We start from the raw sequence: 19,261 nt of genomic DNA, 5'->3' as shown, positions 1-19,261 counted from the left end.
ATCAAGAACTTAGTAAATTATGAAAACAATATGCAGCGTAATTTGATACTCATGAAATTCAAGAACAAAACAGCATCCAAAATACGATAGATTTGCAAAGAAGTACAGCGCACTAAGAAAAGCGGATCATCTGCTTTCAGAGGGCTTTTCTTCTTGTTCCTGATCACATCCTTGTAAAGCTCATGATACATGCACACCTTTCTACCCTCCAGACCTTGATACATATAGGATGATGAGAGCAAATTGCACAGTCTGTCTTCGCTGCATGAGGCTGACAAACAGCTTTAATTCCTTACGGCTGCATGGACAACAGGAGATGGAATATAAACACAGAGGGATACTAAAAATGTCTGCAATAAAACACTGAACAAATACCCCACTGTGTTTTACAGATGGAATTGTATGTGTGGGTGTTTGTGTTAGTCTGTTGCTTCGTGCATGCATTTGCAAGTTTGTGCCTGACAGGCCGTGTGTGTGTGTGTGTGTGTGTGTGTGTGTGTGTGTGTGTGTGTGTGTGTGTGTGTGTGTGTGTGTGTGTGTGTGTGTGTGTGTGTGTGTGTGTGTGTGAGAGAGATCCTCACCTTCCCTCCAGGACACACCAGCCACAGTAAGGGTCCCTCAGTTCCACGCATGATTGGCAGTCTTTCTTTTGGAGGCACGTCTGCACCGGCACCTTGGTGATCTGCAGTATTACGACATGAAATATGATCAAAGAGTGCACCTTAGGGGAGACATCGCACAAAATAGGAAGCATTTAAAATACTGCTAGAAATGCTTTGTGGTTTGTTGCAGGTGTGCGGAGTGGGAGTGAAACAAGCACCGTCGCAGCACACGCTCTTGTGTCTGCTCGCCGTGTTTGGTTACAAAACCGAATTATTCAGTCCAAATACTAAATGTTTACTGTGGCCACAGGTGGAAAAAAAACTGTGTACAATTGTATTTTACATGTAGTTGAGTCAATCTGTTACATATTGCTTTGCGGCATCAGTATGCTTCCAACAAAATACTCCTGAGCTGTTTAATAGCATCTAAAAACCTTTTAAGAGGACCAGTAGGCTTTTTATCAGATAGTTTAATATCTTTGGAAACCCTCCTCCCTTCTGATTAGGGGGGACTCTATCTGCTTTTTGAACATTTTTTGTAACTTTCCAACACAGACGGCCTGAAATTCACAACCAATCCATGCTGTGATTGGCCTGCTGTGTGGATGTGAGAAAGTAGCCGGGGTTCTATCCAGATCCCTTTATTCATTCTCGATACAACCATTTCTGACACTTTTCTTGTGTACAATGTGCAACACCATCAATGCCTTCCAGGAGACATCGTCTAAAAATGTTATCTCCGTACTTAAACGGTTTCACATCTCGCCCCTGTAAGACAGTTGGCTTCCAATCTGCCTTCGATTAAGGATGCTTGGCAGAGCTATAAACACTTTCTATTTCCAAAACGTCATTCAAACTTGTTTTGAGTGAGTATAAGCCACTCGTTAACCCCATATCTTTCCACTGTTAGACTTTTTAATCAGCTATTCAAACAGATTGAATGTAGTGAAATGATATTGTAGTTTAGTCGGATTATCAGGCTACACATGGTGCAATAATCTTAGAAAATATGATACAATGCTGTAGATTACACCGTACAGTGGTATATTAAGTCTCTAAGCTTATTTCCACATCAACCACAGACAACAATAATCTGCTACTTCACAATAATGCTTCTACAATATTAGTTCAGTAACGTAATATAAATAATACATACACTACAGTTCAAAAGTTTGGGTTCACCCAGGCAATTTGAAGTTTTCCATGGAAACTCACACTTTTATTCATGTGCTAACATAACAGCACAAGGGTTTTCTAATCACCAATTAGCCTTTCGACATGATTAGCTAATGCAATGTAGCATTAGAACACAGGAGTGATGGTTGCTGGAAATGTTCCTCTGTACCTCTATGGAGATATTCCATTAAAAACCAGCTGCTTCCAGCTACAATAGTCATTTATCACATTAACAATGTCTAGATTGTATTTCTGATTTCATTGAAAAAAAAACTGCTTTTCTTTCAAAAATAAGGACATTTCCAAGCAGCCCCAAACTTTTAAACAGTAGTATATATATATATATATATTTATTAATAATATACAACATTCTTAAAAGAGGATAAATGTTTTGCTAATAATACTAATATACTTTTCAATGTACATCAGTTTTACATTGCGCCATACAGTAGATTTATGATGAAAAACATGTATCAAACTGTGTATTTATATCATTGTTTAACCGTGTCATCTATTGCACACACATATACACACCATAATGCAGCTTATTACGTACATCATTATTCAGGCTTTAAGTGTATTTTTTCTGTTTTGCGTGACTGCTGTGTTTGTGATTCAACACATCTAGCTCTGAGCATTGCCATAACACAGGTGACCTACACAAAGTACTCTGCCTGAACCCTCCTGTGTAGACACATATTGTACAAGATACGTGTTAGGTAAGAGCGCTGACACACACACACACACCTTTTTCTCAGTGGTAATGTAGAGGTGGCTGTGACCGAGGTCAAAGAAAAGGTTTTTGTTGACCTTCTCTCCTCTGGTGTCACCAGGAACCTTGCTGTACACGTATGGGTCAGTGGTGAGATGCACCTGGACGAAAAAACAGCAATGTAACACTGTCAGATAGGTTTTTAATTTACATGATGCTCCTTTCACTCAGGTAAAAGATTTTAAAAAATTAAAAAAGGAAACAGATCAAGAGACAACTCCACCTTGAAGACCTCCCCCTGGTTGTTGCCCAGGAAGGCGATGGTGTGATCGTTCTCCACAGCGACTGCCACAGAGGTCAGTAGGCCCGACTTGGTCAAAGCTGGATTCACCTTTAATGCAAATCTGGGCTTGCTTGCCAGAGGGGAAGGCAGAAAGTCCGCACCACATTTGTAGTTTTCCAACAAATCCTTCTGTAAAGGGAAAAGATAGCACACAAGGAGGATGACACACTGTTTGGCCATTAATCCAAAGCAATTTAAGGAGAAATATGTGTGAACTAAACCTCTTAGCATTTCTGTATGTGCACTCATAAAAATAGGCCACATGTCAAGTGTTAGCAGTTTGCTTTTAACATTCACCATTCTTCACTGGAGTTGTTTTACAGATGTACTGCAAATTAAGGAATAAATGACTTCAATATGTTCTGATTGGTAATTTCTTTTGTGTAGTGTACAAATAAAAAGCATTTAGAAAACTGTTCATTTTAGGACTTCATAATGGAAGATGCCATTTTTCCATTTAGCAAGTTTGTGATAAGAAAGACACAGAAGCTTCTGTTAAGTAATTTAGCAAAAAAAGTGACTCATATATGCAAATATATGTTCAGCATTGAATTGTGAGAAATTGAATTGATCCAGAGATGAAGAACAGCGGCTCGCTTAATTTATGGATGAATGAACCTTAAACGAAGTCCTCAGGAAAAAAAAGTAAAACTGTCAGTTTCTGTTACAGTGACACGGATTTCTGTTCTGGCAAAGTAGCCTTAAAAAAAAAAAAAACTAAATTAAAACAGTCTGAATTCAAGGACAGCTTCATATATTAAAACAAGCTGGATTAAGTCATTATCACATTCACCTAAATGTATTTATTTCAGCAGTGTGTGCTGGCTATTCACACTGGGTCAGTACTAGATGTTAATGTATGCGAGTCCTGGACTTAACAGCTTATTTAGCCATAAAGCTAAACATTTTAACCGGAGGGCCTGATTTGAGCCACAGGCTGCTATTTGCCTACATTTTCTGTATGATTTTATCATGGATGAGTTGAGGGAACTGGGGGAAAAGACAAGAAAGACAGAAAAATGTGTGAGACAGAATGAGTGATTTAGACAGAACAACACAAAGGATCTGCAAGACAAAGTAAACACTGAGACATTAAAGCAAACCGTGACACATCGGTGTATTATTGATCACGCCACGGGGAATTCTTCCAAACATGTCACTTTTTCCCCATTTATTTCAAACAGACTCTTTTAAATTTCAATCAGCTGACACAAAAGAAGAGCTTACCGCGATTGTTGACGTGCAAAATTCGGCAGTTTTAGAGGAGTAGGGTATGTCCACAGCAGGAAACCCAGAAATCTTCCCGGAGTCACTGTAGCATGCGCTGATGATATCCACCAGCCGCTCGTTGATGGAGTTGAGCGGGTACACGCAGAGAGCGGAGTTGTTGTCGTCATCGTCGTCTGGTCTCGCCACCATGAACAGGACTTTACTCCATGGCACTACCTTCCCATATATACCTGATTCAGTCATGAGCCGCGCCAGCTCTTTTCCTGGAGAAGCCACATATGCAGCTTGGACTTTGTTGAATCGGTTATTCATACCACAGTTTAGCTGGAGCTCGGTGTGGGAATAGTAATGGTGGTCATCCTCGCAGAGACGAGACACAAAGGTCAGGTTTTTGTTATCTGTACCATCAAGAGTCCGAGAAAAGAGGAAATAAACAAATCCGTCCTCTTTGAAGGCATGCCGGAAGTCGTGCAAGTACTTGGGAACAAATGGCGTCGTCTGTACCGTGGATGCCTCGATGATGCTCTCAAACACCACCCATTCCCGCAAGTCCTGAAGGATTCGTGTGCTAATGAGCTTTGTACTGTCCAGGCTTCCGTAGCCCTTCCCAACAACAAACACATTAAAGTTTTGCGAATCTTTCTTGTAGGTAGACATGACGCCCACCACGTTCACGTTGTCCTCTATGCTCGCCACATAAGTCTTTTCTCCTTTACTGTCACTGTAATACAGCTGCTGCTCCACGTTGGACAGGTTGAGGAGGGAGCAGATGCCTCGGTACCGACTGCCGCAGACTATGAGTGAGCCGTTGGACGGGTGGACCAGCAGGAGCTTGTTGAGGTTGGGCATGAGCTTCGTGTCCTGGCAGGCTGAAGCTGGAGGCGTACAGGTCCGGGAGTCTTCTTTGGGGCCCGTCTCAGCGCGAGCCTCCTGGCGGAGTGACGGCCCCAGCTGGAAGATGGTGTTGACCGCTCCCAGGTAGATGCGACCGGTCTGGGGGTCCTGGACCACATTGTTAATGGGGGTCTCGGAGGTGAACTCCAGGACGGGGTTGTTGCTGCTCTCCTCCTGGGCTTGTGAGATTGACTGGCAGAAGAGGAAGAGGAGGAGGGAGACCCAGCTTGCCATCTCTGTAGGGAACACAAAAGGAGGAGGTGTTTAATTATTAATGAAGTTAAAAGCACATATAAATGCACATTAGCTATTAAAAGACGACTTCAACAAACAATATGTGTGTAGTTAACATAACCCCTACGCTTAAACACACATACTCTCACATGCAATCGAAGATCTTAGTTGGTGAGTCACTACATCATTTAATAGCACGTTTTTGCATAATTTCTACATGGAGACATTGATAGCGTTGCATTTATGTACACATGAAAAAAGCCACAGTTCCAGCAGCTGAGTGACAAATGAAAAAAAAAAAAAAACAAGCTACAAAGAGTCTTGTTTCCAGCCCTTCTGCTAAATTACGCTGTCTCTAGGCTACAGATTTAATAGACAGATATGAAAGCAGTATCAGTCTTCTCATCTGCAAAATGAACCACTGCTTTAAGAGTTAAAAAGAAGTTTTGGTTCACAGTAAGATGTGTGGATGGCTGGTATGGAAATCTGACTGCGTTTTTTGTTTTTTTTTCCACTTCATTCTCCTCCATCTCGAGTGAGAAGGCAGAGAAATGAGAGGCAGGCCAAACGAAACCCAAGCGATTTGCATGACAAACAAGAGTATCAAGAGAATCAGCCACAGCAAATTGGGTGAACTGACCCTTTAATGGGTACGAAACAAAGTATATCATGATATGGATTTACAGATTTCGGTTATAGGGGGTAAAGCCATTTAAAATTTGCCTGAAACTAACAGTATGTGGCGTAGGTGTTTGTGTATGACTCAACACCCTGCTCCAGTTATATAAGGGGTGTGTTATTTTGGATTTAATTGACTTAATATCAGAAATGATCACTGGTGAAAAAATAAAACTGCTCTGTGTGGGGGTAAAGAAAGATTAAGGCCAAGAGCTAGATCTCAAACCATAACACAATAAAAGCCTGTTGGATCTGGTCCAACTTAATTTGCACTTTGCTTTTTTTTTTCCCCCATCTCTCTCTCTCTCTGTAACACCTCGAAGCACAATGTGTTCAGGAAGTACACTGTTTTGTCTCAGGAAACATGATCACACAATATCCTTGTAAAATACAGACAGCATCATACCGGCTAACAGCAGGTGCCTGTGGAGTCCTCGCTCACTGCTGTTTGCCCAGGCTGTGGTAAATATGGAACGGCAGGTGGCTTTCAAGCAGCTATTGCCCACACAGCAAATGTGCGTCTATGCTTGCGTGTGGTTTTCGAGCTTGCACACTCTCAGTAGTAGCCTCACTCTTTCCACCTTGTCATTCAAGTCCACAGGCACATTTGTCAAACTGAAACCCACTGATCAAACTTCCAGGAAGTCACTTGCCAAAGCTGTGTTTTACTACGCTACCCTGCCCTTGCTCACTGAACTAAGTGGGGAGACCACTGATTAGACATTTGCCCAGGGGGGACCCTGTTAATTTCACTGGAAACACTCATTTGCATTTAAGTGCCCACTACTCGATTTGATGATTTTATTTTTCTTCCCATTTCCTGCCTCAATCTTTCTCCCTCCCCCCTCCCCTTAACCCATTTCACTGCATAAACGTATCGTGCCATTTTCAATTCATGGCCTAAAATATTTCCATTAAAATTGAAATGGTGCAGTAAAATCCCTGTCTGTGCTTATTCAGGACAGAAATGTGTGAGGGTAGTTTTTACAGCTTTAATTAAGAAGGAGGGGCAACTCTGCGTTCAGTCATGATTTAACTAAGAAGCACATACAAAATAAACTAAAAAAAAACAACTTTGAGTTTACATGCACATTACAAAGTGGACAAAATAAAAGGGATGTTAGGGGAACAATAATTTCGCCTCTTAAATAACACAACTTCAATTTCAAAGACATTTTCACTGGCAATTACAAGCCTGTGTCAGCTTCAAGAGGCGCCACAATAACTCTTATATTTGACTCTTCAAGGAAGCATCACAAAAAACTGCACGAGCTGCAAAACATTCTTCCAGCATCAAAATGTTGACAACATAAGCAAAACAGAGCCAACACGCAATGACAAAGAGCGGTGGCAAATTGCAAAATGTTTACAGGGAGACACGGAAAAATGGCCTTAAAAACGATAATAGAATTAAAAGAAAGCCTCTGGGAGCCGTTCTGGCAGCAAAAAAGTTTCCTCTGTTAAAGTGAACTTCACAAAGCCTTACCTAGGGTGTATTTAGGACAAACTTTGCTCTAGTTTGTAGTCATTTTATTGCATTCGGAAACAACTGCATGTTATTACGCTCCAATATCCTCACTGTGCTTCCTTACAAAAAGCTGCTTTGTGACAGCCTGTTGATGATTAAGCTGCTATGGGTAATCTGACATCCCACACGACCTTTAACCTTCTTAACCTAAGGCAGTTTCACTTTTGCTCCTTCTCACATTTTCACTCACTGTGAGCTCATCTTTCATGCAATATCAAGTCCTGCACCTCTACAGAAACAACCATGGCTAGAAAGAGAGAGAACCCAATAATTTAATGATGCCATAAATCTATAAAAAGTTTAATTTGTTTAAACATTTATTTTGCAATAAAATGGGGGGGGGACTTAAAAAATATGTATATCATTTTTCCAAGTGCCCACAGGTGTTACCAAAACTGGAAAAAAATGGTAACTCTTTATACTATAGATGTTGTACTACTAGTTTACTACAACTAAGTCTCAGAATTTTTGTCACAAGACTGTTAGTGACAGCTGATTTACTAATGGAAGACTGATTTTTAAAAATTTGCAGAATCTTCAAACAGACCACTTTTGGCCAATGTTTAAATGAGACACATATAATTAAGTGATCATTTTAATCTGAGGTTTGTGGTAGAATTCCATGGAAGAAGCATCAAAAAGTTGAAACTCTAATGACTGTTTCTGTTTTTACACTCTCTGGCTCTGATGAATGGTGGGAATTTTGGTGATTTATTTATTTTTATTCACAACACGCCTTTCAAATCTGCTGGCAGGTTTTGGGGTTTTTTAGTGTGTGAAAACACCTGGCAAGAATATCCAGTGTTTTTTTTTTTTTAAACTTCATCAGCAGCTCCACTACATGTCAATTAAAACTGCAGTAGGTCTGCACATCTATAAAATGTCATCTGTAACTAAACGACAGCTGTTTGCTTAATGCCACTGAGCACTTTCCCAGACTGTGCTGTCTAAATACTAGTTGTGTCTGCCTCTCTAATTGTTATTTCTACTCTGTCGTCCACTTGAAACCGTAATATCCATATTTCTATCAATCCACTTGGGCATGACACACGGCTGCACAGAGAGACTCTGCAAAAGGTGGATTATGTCAATGGTTTCTGTGACAGAAAATTACTTGATTCCTTTGACTTCCAATAAAACACCCAGTGACAAGCCAACTTTCTCAGACTGTGGATGCAAGGACAATCGTCTCGGGGCGCTCATTTAGATTGCACAATGCTCCAGCACCACTTACAACCATGACTTCAAAGAATCCTTTTTCTATTCATGCAAATCCTATGGCCAGCCCCCGATCAGACAAAAAAAAAAAAGTGTCGCACAAATTCCCTCAGATGTCGCATTGTGGGTCAGTGCAAACGAATTTCTTAACATATTTCAAAGGAGCCTGTTCTCTCCTAGGATGTCTCCTTCTGTCGCTCTATCACTTTTTATCCTTTTTTCACGGGCTTAATCCTGAACGCTGGAATTAAAGAGGCTTCAAAGAGCTGAAGAGAGACAGACGCCTGGTGAGGGTGACACAGGTGGAATGAAGCCCATTTCTCCCCAGACCAGCCCACCTCTTTTTTCTCAACATGTCTCTAAGCCGCTGTGAGAGAACATGGCAACTGGGCATACCATCCAACATGTGGCTATTCTGAATAAATAAAATGCTGCTAAATTTAGAGGCTGCGTGCCGCATCAGCCTGCAGCTAATGAAGCCTCCAATGGCCTGGAATAAATAATAATGAAACACATCATGTGCTAATGAAGCTGGCACATCTGAAAAATGTGATCCCATGAAAGACACAATTGTTGAATTCAAACAGCTCTGATACCGGCGATGCATTGACCTCAAATTAAGTGTCTCATTGAATTCCCCTCCACATTCCACTTTCTACAGTAAAAAGCAAAACTAAAAATAACAATATGGAGAAGAACCTATAAGCTGAAGTGACTGTGCTGAATCATCCTTGACTGAATCATTATCTTTTTCAGCAGTGAAGCTCTCCTCACTGGTGACTGAAAACCATGGTTGTGATATACAGTACAGTTACTTCCTCATTAAAAGTTTATTAAAACAATGCAAAGGGGGCTTAAAAGATAATGATGTGATAATTCTGTTGCAAATTGGTAACCACTGAGCCAGGAACCTGAAAAGATGTTATCAATTATTTGTTCATTTGAATCAGTTTTCCACTTCTTAGTTCTTATTTTGTAATAAATCTTCATGCCAGACATGCTGAAGGTTGGTGGACTGTGTAACTGACCAAAGACTTCGATCAAACTAGTAGATAGATTATGGTCCTTTGAGTAAATTAACACTTTTACTTTAAAACTCAAAAACATAGATGACCAAGAAAACATTTGCCATCTGAAAGAACTCAGCAGCTACTAAGCTATCTTATTCGGAAAATGATGCAAAGAGTGAAACAATACAAACAACTTCCATGAACAGGAAATGTCAATGCAGAACTGTAGCACATCTGAGCTGTTGTGGCTGTTTAACCAACATACCCTCTGTGTCTCATGTGGGATTGTTATTTTTAGACATAGTTGCTTTATTACTCAGTTATTTTTAATTATTATTTTCATTACCAAGTGCTGCTTGTTTAGGTTTAGTCCACTAAACTGCTTGGTTAGGTTCTGCAACAAGCTTCTCCTCCATTTTGCTCATTACCCAAGTCACACCTCATCGAAAAGCTGGGACTTGAGACGACACCACTGCCTTCCTGAAAAGTCAGAAGATTTCACATGCACTCATTCACAAGACTGCAAAAGGTCACCAATAAAAATATCATCTGTTGTAACCCCCTCCAACAATTGACCGGTGATGTTTTTAAGGTGGGGATGTCCTAAACATAGCAGAGCTCCGTCCTTCTGATGACACCTGATGATGCCTCATTTCTGTGTATGTAAAACATCTCTTTCACCCAACATGAGTGTTAATGAACCACAAATTACAAGTATGTGTCCTAATTTTTTTTTGCCATTGATCTGCGTGTTTCACTCACTGTTGCCGTGGAAACACTTAGAAGATAGCTAACTCTCGCTCAATTAACATTTAATTAGCTAGGCTACACGTAGTTAAAACTAATGCTGTCTAATACAACAGTCCAAGAAATCTTTCCTACATGAAGGTTAGAATGTTCTGTTACCTTCCATTCATTTTGATTTGGGAATTTTGGAGTGCTTGTTTTGTGTTGCTGTTCAATTGTATTGAATTAAACAGAAAGTCAATTCAGTTATTCAGCCTTCTTATTGATATAAATGGAGTCCACAAAAAAACAAAATAAGAGAAACTCCTAAACTGAACCATAATCAAACACTGTAACCTTGGTGAATGTATGATTTATTGCTAGAATAACATGTGTAGTATGAATCTAAATAATAGTCAAAAATATCTTTTTGATCCCTGGCATAGGAGGACACGTTATATGGTAATAAACAGGACCAGAACAACCTAGAAACAATGCTTGTATAGGTCCAGAAAAAAAGAAGTCTGCTCCAGCTACACAGACGCAGTTCGGTTCAGCAAAGTGATAATAAGAGAAAAACTGTTGAGACACAACATGCGCAGGCTTGTATGAAGTGTCTCTTTGTTTTCCTGCTAATAACTGCACACACATGCGCACACGCTTTCTGTTGACAAATATAGCACCATCTCTTTCACACTCCTTCCACAAGTCAGGACACGTCTGGACAGGAGAAGCGGCTCGCAGCGGAGGGAAAAACGAAAGATAATTGAAAAATGGCAGGTGTGCACACAGACTCACAGGCTTAGTGATACATGTGCATGAACCAATACGCACACCGGCTCAGCTTGAAGTGCTGACGAGGTAATCCCACTCCGACCTCACAGAGACACTCCTCGCTTCAAACTGCCATGCTGTGTTTCTTTGACACAGGGGCAGTAAAACCCAGCGTGGCAGTCCGCCTGCCTCTGGGCCAATCCTCTCGCCAGGAGAACGTGCGCGAGCGTGTCTGGGCGAGGAAGCGAAAGATCAGGAAGGGAAAAAGCGGGGGAAACGTGAGTGGGGAGAAATGTGTCTGCTGTGAATAGATCAAACACACAAACAGTTGGTGCAACTGCTGACCTGGCAAGTTTTGAATCAGCGTGAGCGTTCCTCTTCACTCATTAAGACAGATACAGAGAGAAAAATGATATAATAAATTAAAATAAAAAAACAGACACCCTGCCCTGAAAACATAATAAGATCTCACCCCATGCTGAGATCATTCATATTCAGTACATTCTTGACTGGAGAAGTGGCTTTGATGGATGCCTGCTCTGACATTGATGTGGGGGGTATCTTCACGCTGAAACCACTTCCACTGTTACACGCTGATAAAAGTGAACTGCTATTAAATTACTCGCCTGTCCCCGGAGGTCTCAGCCCTGGGTGGAGAGGGGGGAAGGAGAGGTGAATGAGGGGGTTAATGCTCGAAAGAAACCCCTACCATGTATCTCGCAGCACATAGGATGCTGAAAAAGCCTGATAAAGTGTGTACAAGGCAACATGACAACCTGGGTTGGGAGCCCTAACAAGGAGCTGGAAATGAGGGGCGGATCCTTGTCCTTTATTTTCCCGCCACCCGGGAAGGATAGGCAGAACAAGAAGCATTGTTAGAGATGAAACATGAAGTGGGAGAGAGTGGAGAACTCTTTCTTTTCTTTGCATGTCTTCCATCTCGCCTTTTTTTTTTTTTTTGACATGCAAACGCTCTTGTCCCATCCTTACAGGGAAATTGTTTCACAAGTTGCAATGGGAGGCTGGTGTGACGAAGGCAATCCAATTTCCATATGAACAATTACCCTGCCGTCAGGGCTGGCAGTTCATTTATTTCAATTTGACTGACTGGGAGAACCACGCTCACCAAAGCAGCCAGCCCAGCCATTGTATTCAGGGCAGCAGGCACAGGCGGGGGATTGATGGGACCGGTATATTTCAGTGGGATCCAGCTGCTCTGGCCTAAATATGCTAACACCTTTAAAGTTGGCCCGTGACCTAAGCAGTGTGTGCATCACACTTTGCTCTCCTATTAGACCCTGAGTGTCCCAATTCTCACGGCTGTGTGCTTGCGTGTCTCTTGTGTGTCTACATGTGTCGGGCCTCTTGTGAATGTTTGTCTGTTGTGATGTATGACCCCGAATCAGGTGGTGTGAACACAACCTGCACACACACACACACACACACACACAGACAGACACACACCATCCTTTTAGGCACAGCACTTTTCCTCATTAGGACTGATAGACTGTTTGTGTGTCTGTTTACCGCTCCGTCACCATTTTCAAGGCTCCTGCTATCTCCCCTCTGCCAGCTGGACACTTGAGCAGCGAGAGTGCAAAACCACAGGCTCACACACACAAAACACCTTGAGCAGAGCGCTCATTTAAACGTGCTTGTGTGCACTGACACACACAAACGCTCCGACGCGCACTGCTAGACTCTTCTGCCTCGCACCTTTCTCAGCATCCGACCTCGGTGTCTCTTGTAATCTCTCAATCTCTGTTTGCCTCTCAAACACACACCCAAATGCAACCTCTCTCTGTCTGGGCAACAGCAGCTTGGGCTAATCTCCCAGTGCTAACTGGCCTCCCCCCGCCACCCCCACCACCCCCCCAGCTGGATGTTGCAGCTCTCCAGCGGGACAGAGTGGCTGTTTGTTGTGTGGACACAGCTGGCGGATGTGGGAAACCTGATTAAATGGCCTGGTCTGGCAGAGAAGAGCTACTTTCAGGAGCCAACGCCTCCTCCGACCAGCATCACTGCCACATCCAGAGGGTTTGCTAATACACACAAACAGTCGAAGAGGCGGGCACGCATACACAGGCTCATCTACTTGACTCACTCACAGATAGGCATCTGAGATCCAACTCGGTAGCTGCATTTGAAAAATGCTGCCCACAACTGAGGCTGCATCTAAAAATACTTTCATTATAAATCAATCTGTAGATAATATTTTTTGACTGATCTACTACTCATGTAGTCCATTAAATGTCATGCTTGCAATGTTTTGCTTGATGAATGACTTAAACAATTGGTTAGCAAAATACATGTCCATTAATTCTCTGTCAATCCACTAATCAAATAATCAACTCATCGTTTCAGCACTACCCACAGCCCTCATTTCTTTTTGACACATTGACTGATAGCTGCAGGGAATTTCTTTTTATATTCGCTCCTGTCAGAGTCCAGACTCCTTTTTAAGAACAGGTAATAAACTCGGTGTCTTGCTCAAGGGCATTTCGACAGGTTAGATGTTTGCTCTCGAACACAGAAACTTCAATCTCAGATTCCTCTGGTTGGAGGGCAGCTTTACCAATCTGCACGCCACCCCGAGGCGATCCCCTGCTCCTAACGCACACTCACCCCGCACTTAGATGCTGCACGCACTCACGTTCCAACACACATGCAGCGACAATTAAGAAGTCACGCAGGCAGACTGACTGCTGGGAAGGAATCCATTACACACCTTATTGGTTATAATGATTTCACTTCACCAGCATAAACGCCAATGAGCCATGAAGGTATCTTGTAATGTGGTTTAGTCTCAGTGCCCAGCTTTCGTTTGGTTTCAAGGGGAATACTGATCTCATGGTGACTGATCGTGCAAATGTCCTCATATAGGAATTAACATGAAACCTCTGTGGACAGTGGACTCAGAGATGAAAATGTTGTGGGTTTTTAGTGCCGCTGACCTTAAAGTAACAGCATAAAACTTTGGCAAAGTGCCTATTCGCCTTCTTTCCAAGAGAAATATGAGAAGAGGCTCAATAATTAGCGTGCTTGTTTAATCTGTGCATAAAGGGAAATGTAAGAAGTTCAGTTACATATCAGCTTATGCATCTTTTCAGTGGTTCTATGCAGCATCTTTGATCGTGGCATGGGTTGCCAGATGTAGCAGCAGAGGAGTGGCTTCGGTCTCTGCTCATGGTAGCAAAACTGATAACAAAACAGTGATGACAAAGACTACACAAGCATCACTTTTCTAATTAACTTTTCCCCCTTGCGAACAATTACACTCCTATTGTGAACCTGACTCTTTACGATTGCATGTTCTCAAGAGACCAGCTTACTAAGAGAAATCTGTTAACTCTGGAGATAGGAGGACACATTTACATGCACTGCAGTAACCTGGTTACTGTGTGTTTGAAGCAGGTCAGCATCAGATTTCCTACTCCCTACCATTGACTTTACTTTGCAAGCACCTCTTAGTTAATGTAACTGGTAGAAGATGCTGCTTGCTGAGATTTTTGGTGGATGTTACTCTGTTGCAACACACATCACAATGACAGCACAGATAGACGGCAGCATTTCCTGTGGGTGCAAATGTATCAGAACTCATATGTTCAGTGGCGGCAGACAGCTTATTTAGATTTACAGACATACTTTGTGTTTCAGTTTTAGTCGGGCTTTAGGGAATAATTTAAATTCAGTAAATGTAATGATCTGCTTTTACTTTGCTGGTGTGAAATCTTTGTCTTGCACACGCATGCTTGTTAAAGGCTGATTAGAAACCCACTTATGCACAATGCTGAAAAATCTAACAAGGGAGATCGGGTTTCTAAAACCACCTAAGCCAATTACAGAAACCACTTTCCTTGTTTACATGACATTAAAGAAATGGAGAAAACTGACTAGAACAACAGGACATCAAGAATCTGTGCACAGTCACTGCCGTTTGCCAAGAAATAGTTCCAGCCGGTGGCGTCCCTAAACCACAAGCTGGGTTTCTTTTCTTCTGTGTTGTCTGTTTGGACGAGACAAAAAAAGATATGACATGTTAATTTGCCAGTTTTTAAAAGTGCCGGTTTTCCCCTTTGGACAAATTTGCCGCAACCTTTTCATCTCACTCTTGGAAAGGAAACAAATGCCTGTATTCCCAAAAAACAGTTCCTTTAAACACAGGTAGGGTGGTGTATGAATAGAGCATGAGCTGTAGTTACTTCAGGAAAGAAGGCAGAACGGAAGACTGAAAGGAAGAAGGACAGGAACAGAGGGAGGGCAATCACACACGTTACTGACGGAGTCTCAATAGCTCCTTTGTGCGAGCTGGCAGGTGCCTGTCACTTGTCAAGATGAGTCAGAGTGTGGATGGTGACTGAGCACTGTAATGGTGGGGATATAAGCGTTGGCTGAGGCCCAGTAAGACTCCAGCTCGTGGTAATGACTAACAGCTATCAGGTAATGGCCCAAAGATTAGCAAGCTCTTTTCAGCATATGGAGAAAAGGTCACGTTTGGCGCTTAAAAGGTAATGGCTAAATTAGCTGCAAAAAATACCTCATAAAATTAAATAGCTTTCAGCGAGAAGGAGTACTTTCCGCTGGTCGTGCAGAAGGAAATAGACTGGGCTACTTTTAATTAGTCGGCCGAAGAGAACTAATCACAGAAAGGGTAGACACTGATAAAACGCGTGTGCCTCGACACAAAACTTCAACTCATAACACAAGAGTGCCTTCTAACTTCCTCCTCTCCTCTCTCTCGCATTAATGAACCGCCACATTAGCTGAGACTACCTGCACTACTTCTCCTCAGCGTGACACACTTCCACCAAATGTTCTTGATGCTACTGAAACCACTCCACAACACTCGTCTCTCGATCCGCCGACCCTTGCAGTCTTCATCCATCATCTATCAGGGCTGCTGCAGCCGGAGGGGAGAGAGCTGCTAAGCAGGGCCTGACTAATGGCTAAACAAACACCATTATCAGGCGTCGGTGGCTGAACACCGAGCTGCAGGAGCCCCAGAGCAGCTGAGGCTCTTTAATACTTAATCCCTGCTGCCCTGCTCTGCAAGCGGCTGCTTTAAGCGATGGGCGGCACTGAAAGTCTACTAATGAGTGCAGAAACATGGGGGAAAGAGCAGGTCTGAATAAAGGGGGACGTCACACATACATGCATACACGTGCACAATCACTTAAACCGAGTTGTGAATAGACTGTATTAAGACGGGGTAGAGACAAGTGTGGCCCACTCGTCTTGGCCAATTCCCTCTCTAAAAAAGGCTCAGGGAGAAGTTAATGAGCCTGTTACAGCCCCACAGTTCCCCTGATAAGGCTGCTGATTACACCACATGTTCGGGGCAAGCGGATTTTTGTGTGCGCGTGTGCGTTTGCGTGCACATTTTTTTTTTATGTGTACGTCACCTGATCCAAAGCGGTCATCTGCTAATCGTATGTTCGCAAGTCAGGTATGGACTTTTTCTGGCAAGCACACTTTCGCACACCAATCGCAACTCTCGAAGTGCAATCTATCCCACTCAGACTCGCTCGCTCGCCTACATACACCAAGTCACACCCGTGATCACATTTTCTCATGCGCACACACACACACACACACACACACACACACACACACACACTCAATCAAGAGTGACTGAGCGAGCAAGCGAGTGAGCCACTCAATGAGAGTGGGTGATTAGGCCCTCGGAGAGTAGGCCTGACCTTTCCCTCCACATCAAGTCCTCCATGCGCATGTGTGTTTTTATGAGTCAGTGGCTGTAAGCTCTCAGGCCCGTGCCACTTCACATCAAATGTCACTGATTTAAATGAGATGGCCAGACGGACAGGACGATGAACGAAGGAAAGGAGGGTAAGGAAAGAAGAAGACGGAGATGGATGTACAGGTTGAGAAAACGCAGCAAACGTAGGAACAAGAGGGAACTTTTACAGTAGGCTGCAAGAAAAGTCCAAAAAAAGGAATGACTAAGAAAGGAAAGAAGAGAGAAGGGCTGAAAGAGAGCGAGCCCTGTCACCGATCAATCCGCTGTCTTGGCTCTCTCTCTCTCTCTCTTTGCATGAGAAACAGCAAAGCATGGGTATTTTTAAATTCCTGGTTGGTTGTGGGAATTTAGCGCAGGCCCTTGTGGGTACACAAACCTCCCCTTCTGACCGGAGAGATGGTTGAGTCTGCACTTCCGCGTTCTCAAAGCTCAGACGGACAGAAAGCAGACAGTCTGAGTCAGGTCTCTGAGGAGGACGTGAGCAGGGGGCAACTGAGGTTTTGTTTTGTGGGTTTGTTGCGCTACTAATTGCTGAGGGCAGGGTTAGTTAGCCAAATTATATCCATGTCTTCTTTTGAACTTTAGTCAAAGTGCTTGTGTTTGTGCAATTTTATCTCCTAAAGGAACACTTGGCTCCTCCAACATGTAATTCTAATATTAACTGCTGAGGTTTGCCAATGTAATAATATATAATATATAATAATAGCAACTTATGGCAAAACTTCCAAAAAAAGCAATGCTTCTAATCTCTCAAATGTAAATATTAGCCAGGTTTATTACCTCTCTATGATAGTTAATTGAATATCTTTACATTTTGGACTGTTGCTTTGACAAAATTATTTGAACACTCACTCTAGGAAGTTTTAAACTCCAACAAATAATTGATGAATCAAGTAAATAACCGCCACATTAATTGAAAAAAGAAAATAATCATTAGCAGCAGCCTCAAATATCCCTATCAAAAACATTTACTGAAGCAGGAAGCATGAACAGTCAGATAATTAGAAGTTTCATTCGAACTACAGCTTAGCCAAACTTATCTGGAAGAGAAATGACACCACTGTAAAACTATTACCCAAATTGTCTCTGCCAGCCGTCACAGTTTACAGTCTAGTTTACAATTTACAGGCTCAACTTTGACCTGCCGTAATCACACACACACACACACACACACACACACACACACACACACACACACACACACACACACACACACACACACACACACACACACACACACACACACACACACACACACACACACACACACACACACACACACACACACACAGTTTTCCTTGGCACTGAGGGATTGTTACACATTCTCTCATTATTACACCGCTCACTTTCAGTTTACTTGCAGATGAAGTGGTTTAAGTGACTGCAACCTGTCTGAATATTTGGCATCTGGTTTGCTTGCACCGTCTGACACATTGCCGTGATGTTGCCATATTCCCAGATATCAGCAGTTAATTTAGTGAGAACAATGCTGTCATATCTGACAGAAGCGACGTACACAACTATGTAAATAAGACTCAGGTTGTGAAAAACTGGAATTACTCTTTAATGGCAGGTTAAGGTTTGTGGCGCTGGTGGGATGACAAGTTCCCATCTGGCTCGTCTCGCCCTTTTCCTCCTCTTTCTCTACCCGTCATCGCAGCAGATCTCAGAGGAGATAGTGAACCGGCACTCGCCGTTGATGGGCCGGAGGAATGTGGCGCGACGCCCAGGTTAATTAAGTTTGAAATCGTGGAGATGATCAGCGGTGCTGCCACTCAGGCTGCCATCCTCCCTCACATCTACCGCTGTGTCCCTGCTACTGCTACCAGAGTGTTCAATCTGTCTGACAGGGAGAAGGTGTTTGTGTGCATAGGTGTGAGACAAAAAATGGGTTATTTTGACTCTGAAAAGAAGGACAAACAATTAAGGGACATGCAACATGTGAGCAGGGTAGCGCTGAAGCAATTAGTTAACGGATCAATTCAAAAATGTAGATCTCTTCTTCTTCTTCTTCTTCATCTGCATCGCGGCTCGAACACCAGACAGTGTTGTAAGCTGCTGAGACATTTTAGTTTAGGGCCATGACTTGCTTTGACTGGAAAATTTATTTCTCATTTATTATTTAAGTCAGTCATAATAGAAAAAAAATGCTAAATATTTGTTGGCTGCAGTTTCTCAAATCTCAGAGGTTGCAGTTTTTTTCAGTCTTTAACAGTTTAAATATGAGGTCAAAGACTGCTGGTCAGACAAAACAAGTAATTTGAAGACATCACATTGGGAAAATTGTGACTGTCATTTTTCACTACTTTGCAAAATTGAATAAACTAACCACTTAACTGATTAGTCATGAAAGAAAACTGCCAGGAGAGGAACTGATG

At 42.4% G+C, this 19,261-nt stretch overlaps 1 protein-coding gene across 3 annotated transcripts in view; it reads right to left on the bottom strand.

Annotated features, from left to right (window-relative positions):
- Positions 1-19,261, bottom strand: part of plxnb2b (plexin b2b) — a 120,719-nt gene that overhangs the window by 40,492 nt on the left and 60,966 nt on the right. For 2 of the 3 annotated variants that reach the window (XM_055009144.1, XM_023278570.3), the window contains 4 exons: positions 4,061-5,193; positions 2,774-2,962; positions 2,526-2,651; positions 582-682 (listed from right to left, as the gene is read on the bottom strand). In XM_055009144.1, coding sequence (XP_054865119.1) covers positions 582-682; positions 2,526-2,651; positions 2,774-2,962; positions 4,061-5,191 — 1,547 coding nt within the window. In that variant the 5' untranslated portion in view covers positions 5,192-5,193. Of the gene's footprint in view, positions 1-581; positions 683-2,525; positions 2,652-2,773; positions 2,963-4,060; positions 5,194-15,019; positions 15,132-19,261 lie in introns of all 3 variants that reach the window. The other variant, XM_055009143.1, reaches the window with a different exon arrangement.

The sequence above is a fragment of the Amphiprion ocellaris genome, chromosome 3 (genome assembly GCF_022539595.1).
Source record: "Amphiprion ocellaris isolate individual 3 ecotype Okinawa chromosome 3, ASM2253959v1, whole genome shotgun sequence".
Classification (NCBI taxonomy): Eukaryota; Metazoa; Chordata; class Actinopteri; family Pomacentridae; genus Amphiprion; species Amphiprion ocellaris.
This window is presented reverse-complemented; position numbering and strand designations above follow the sequence as displayed.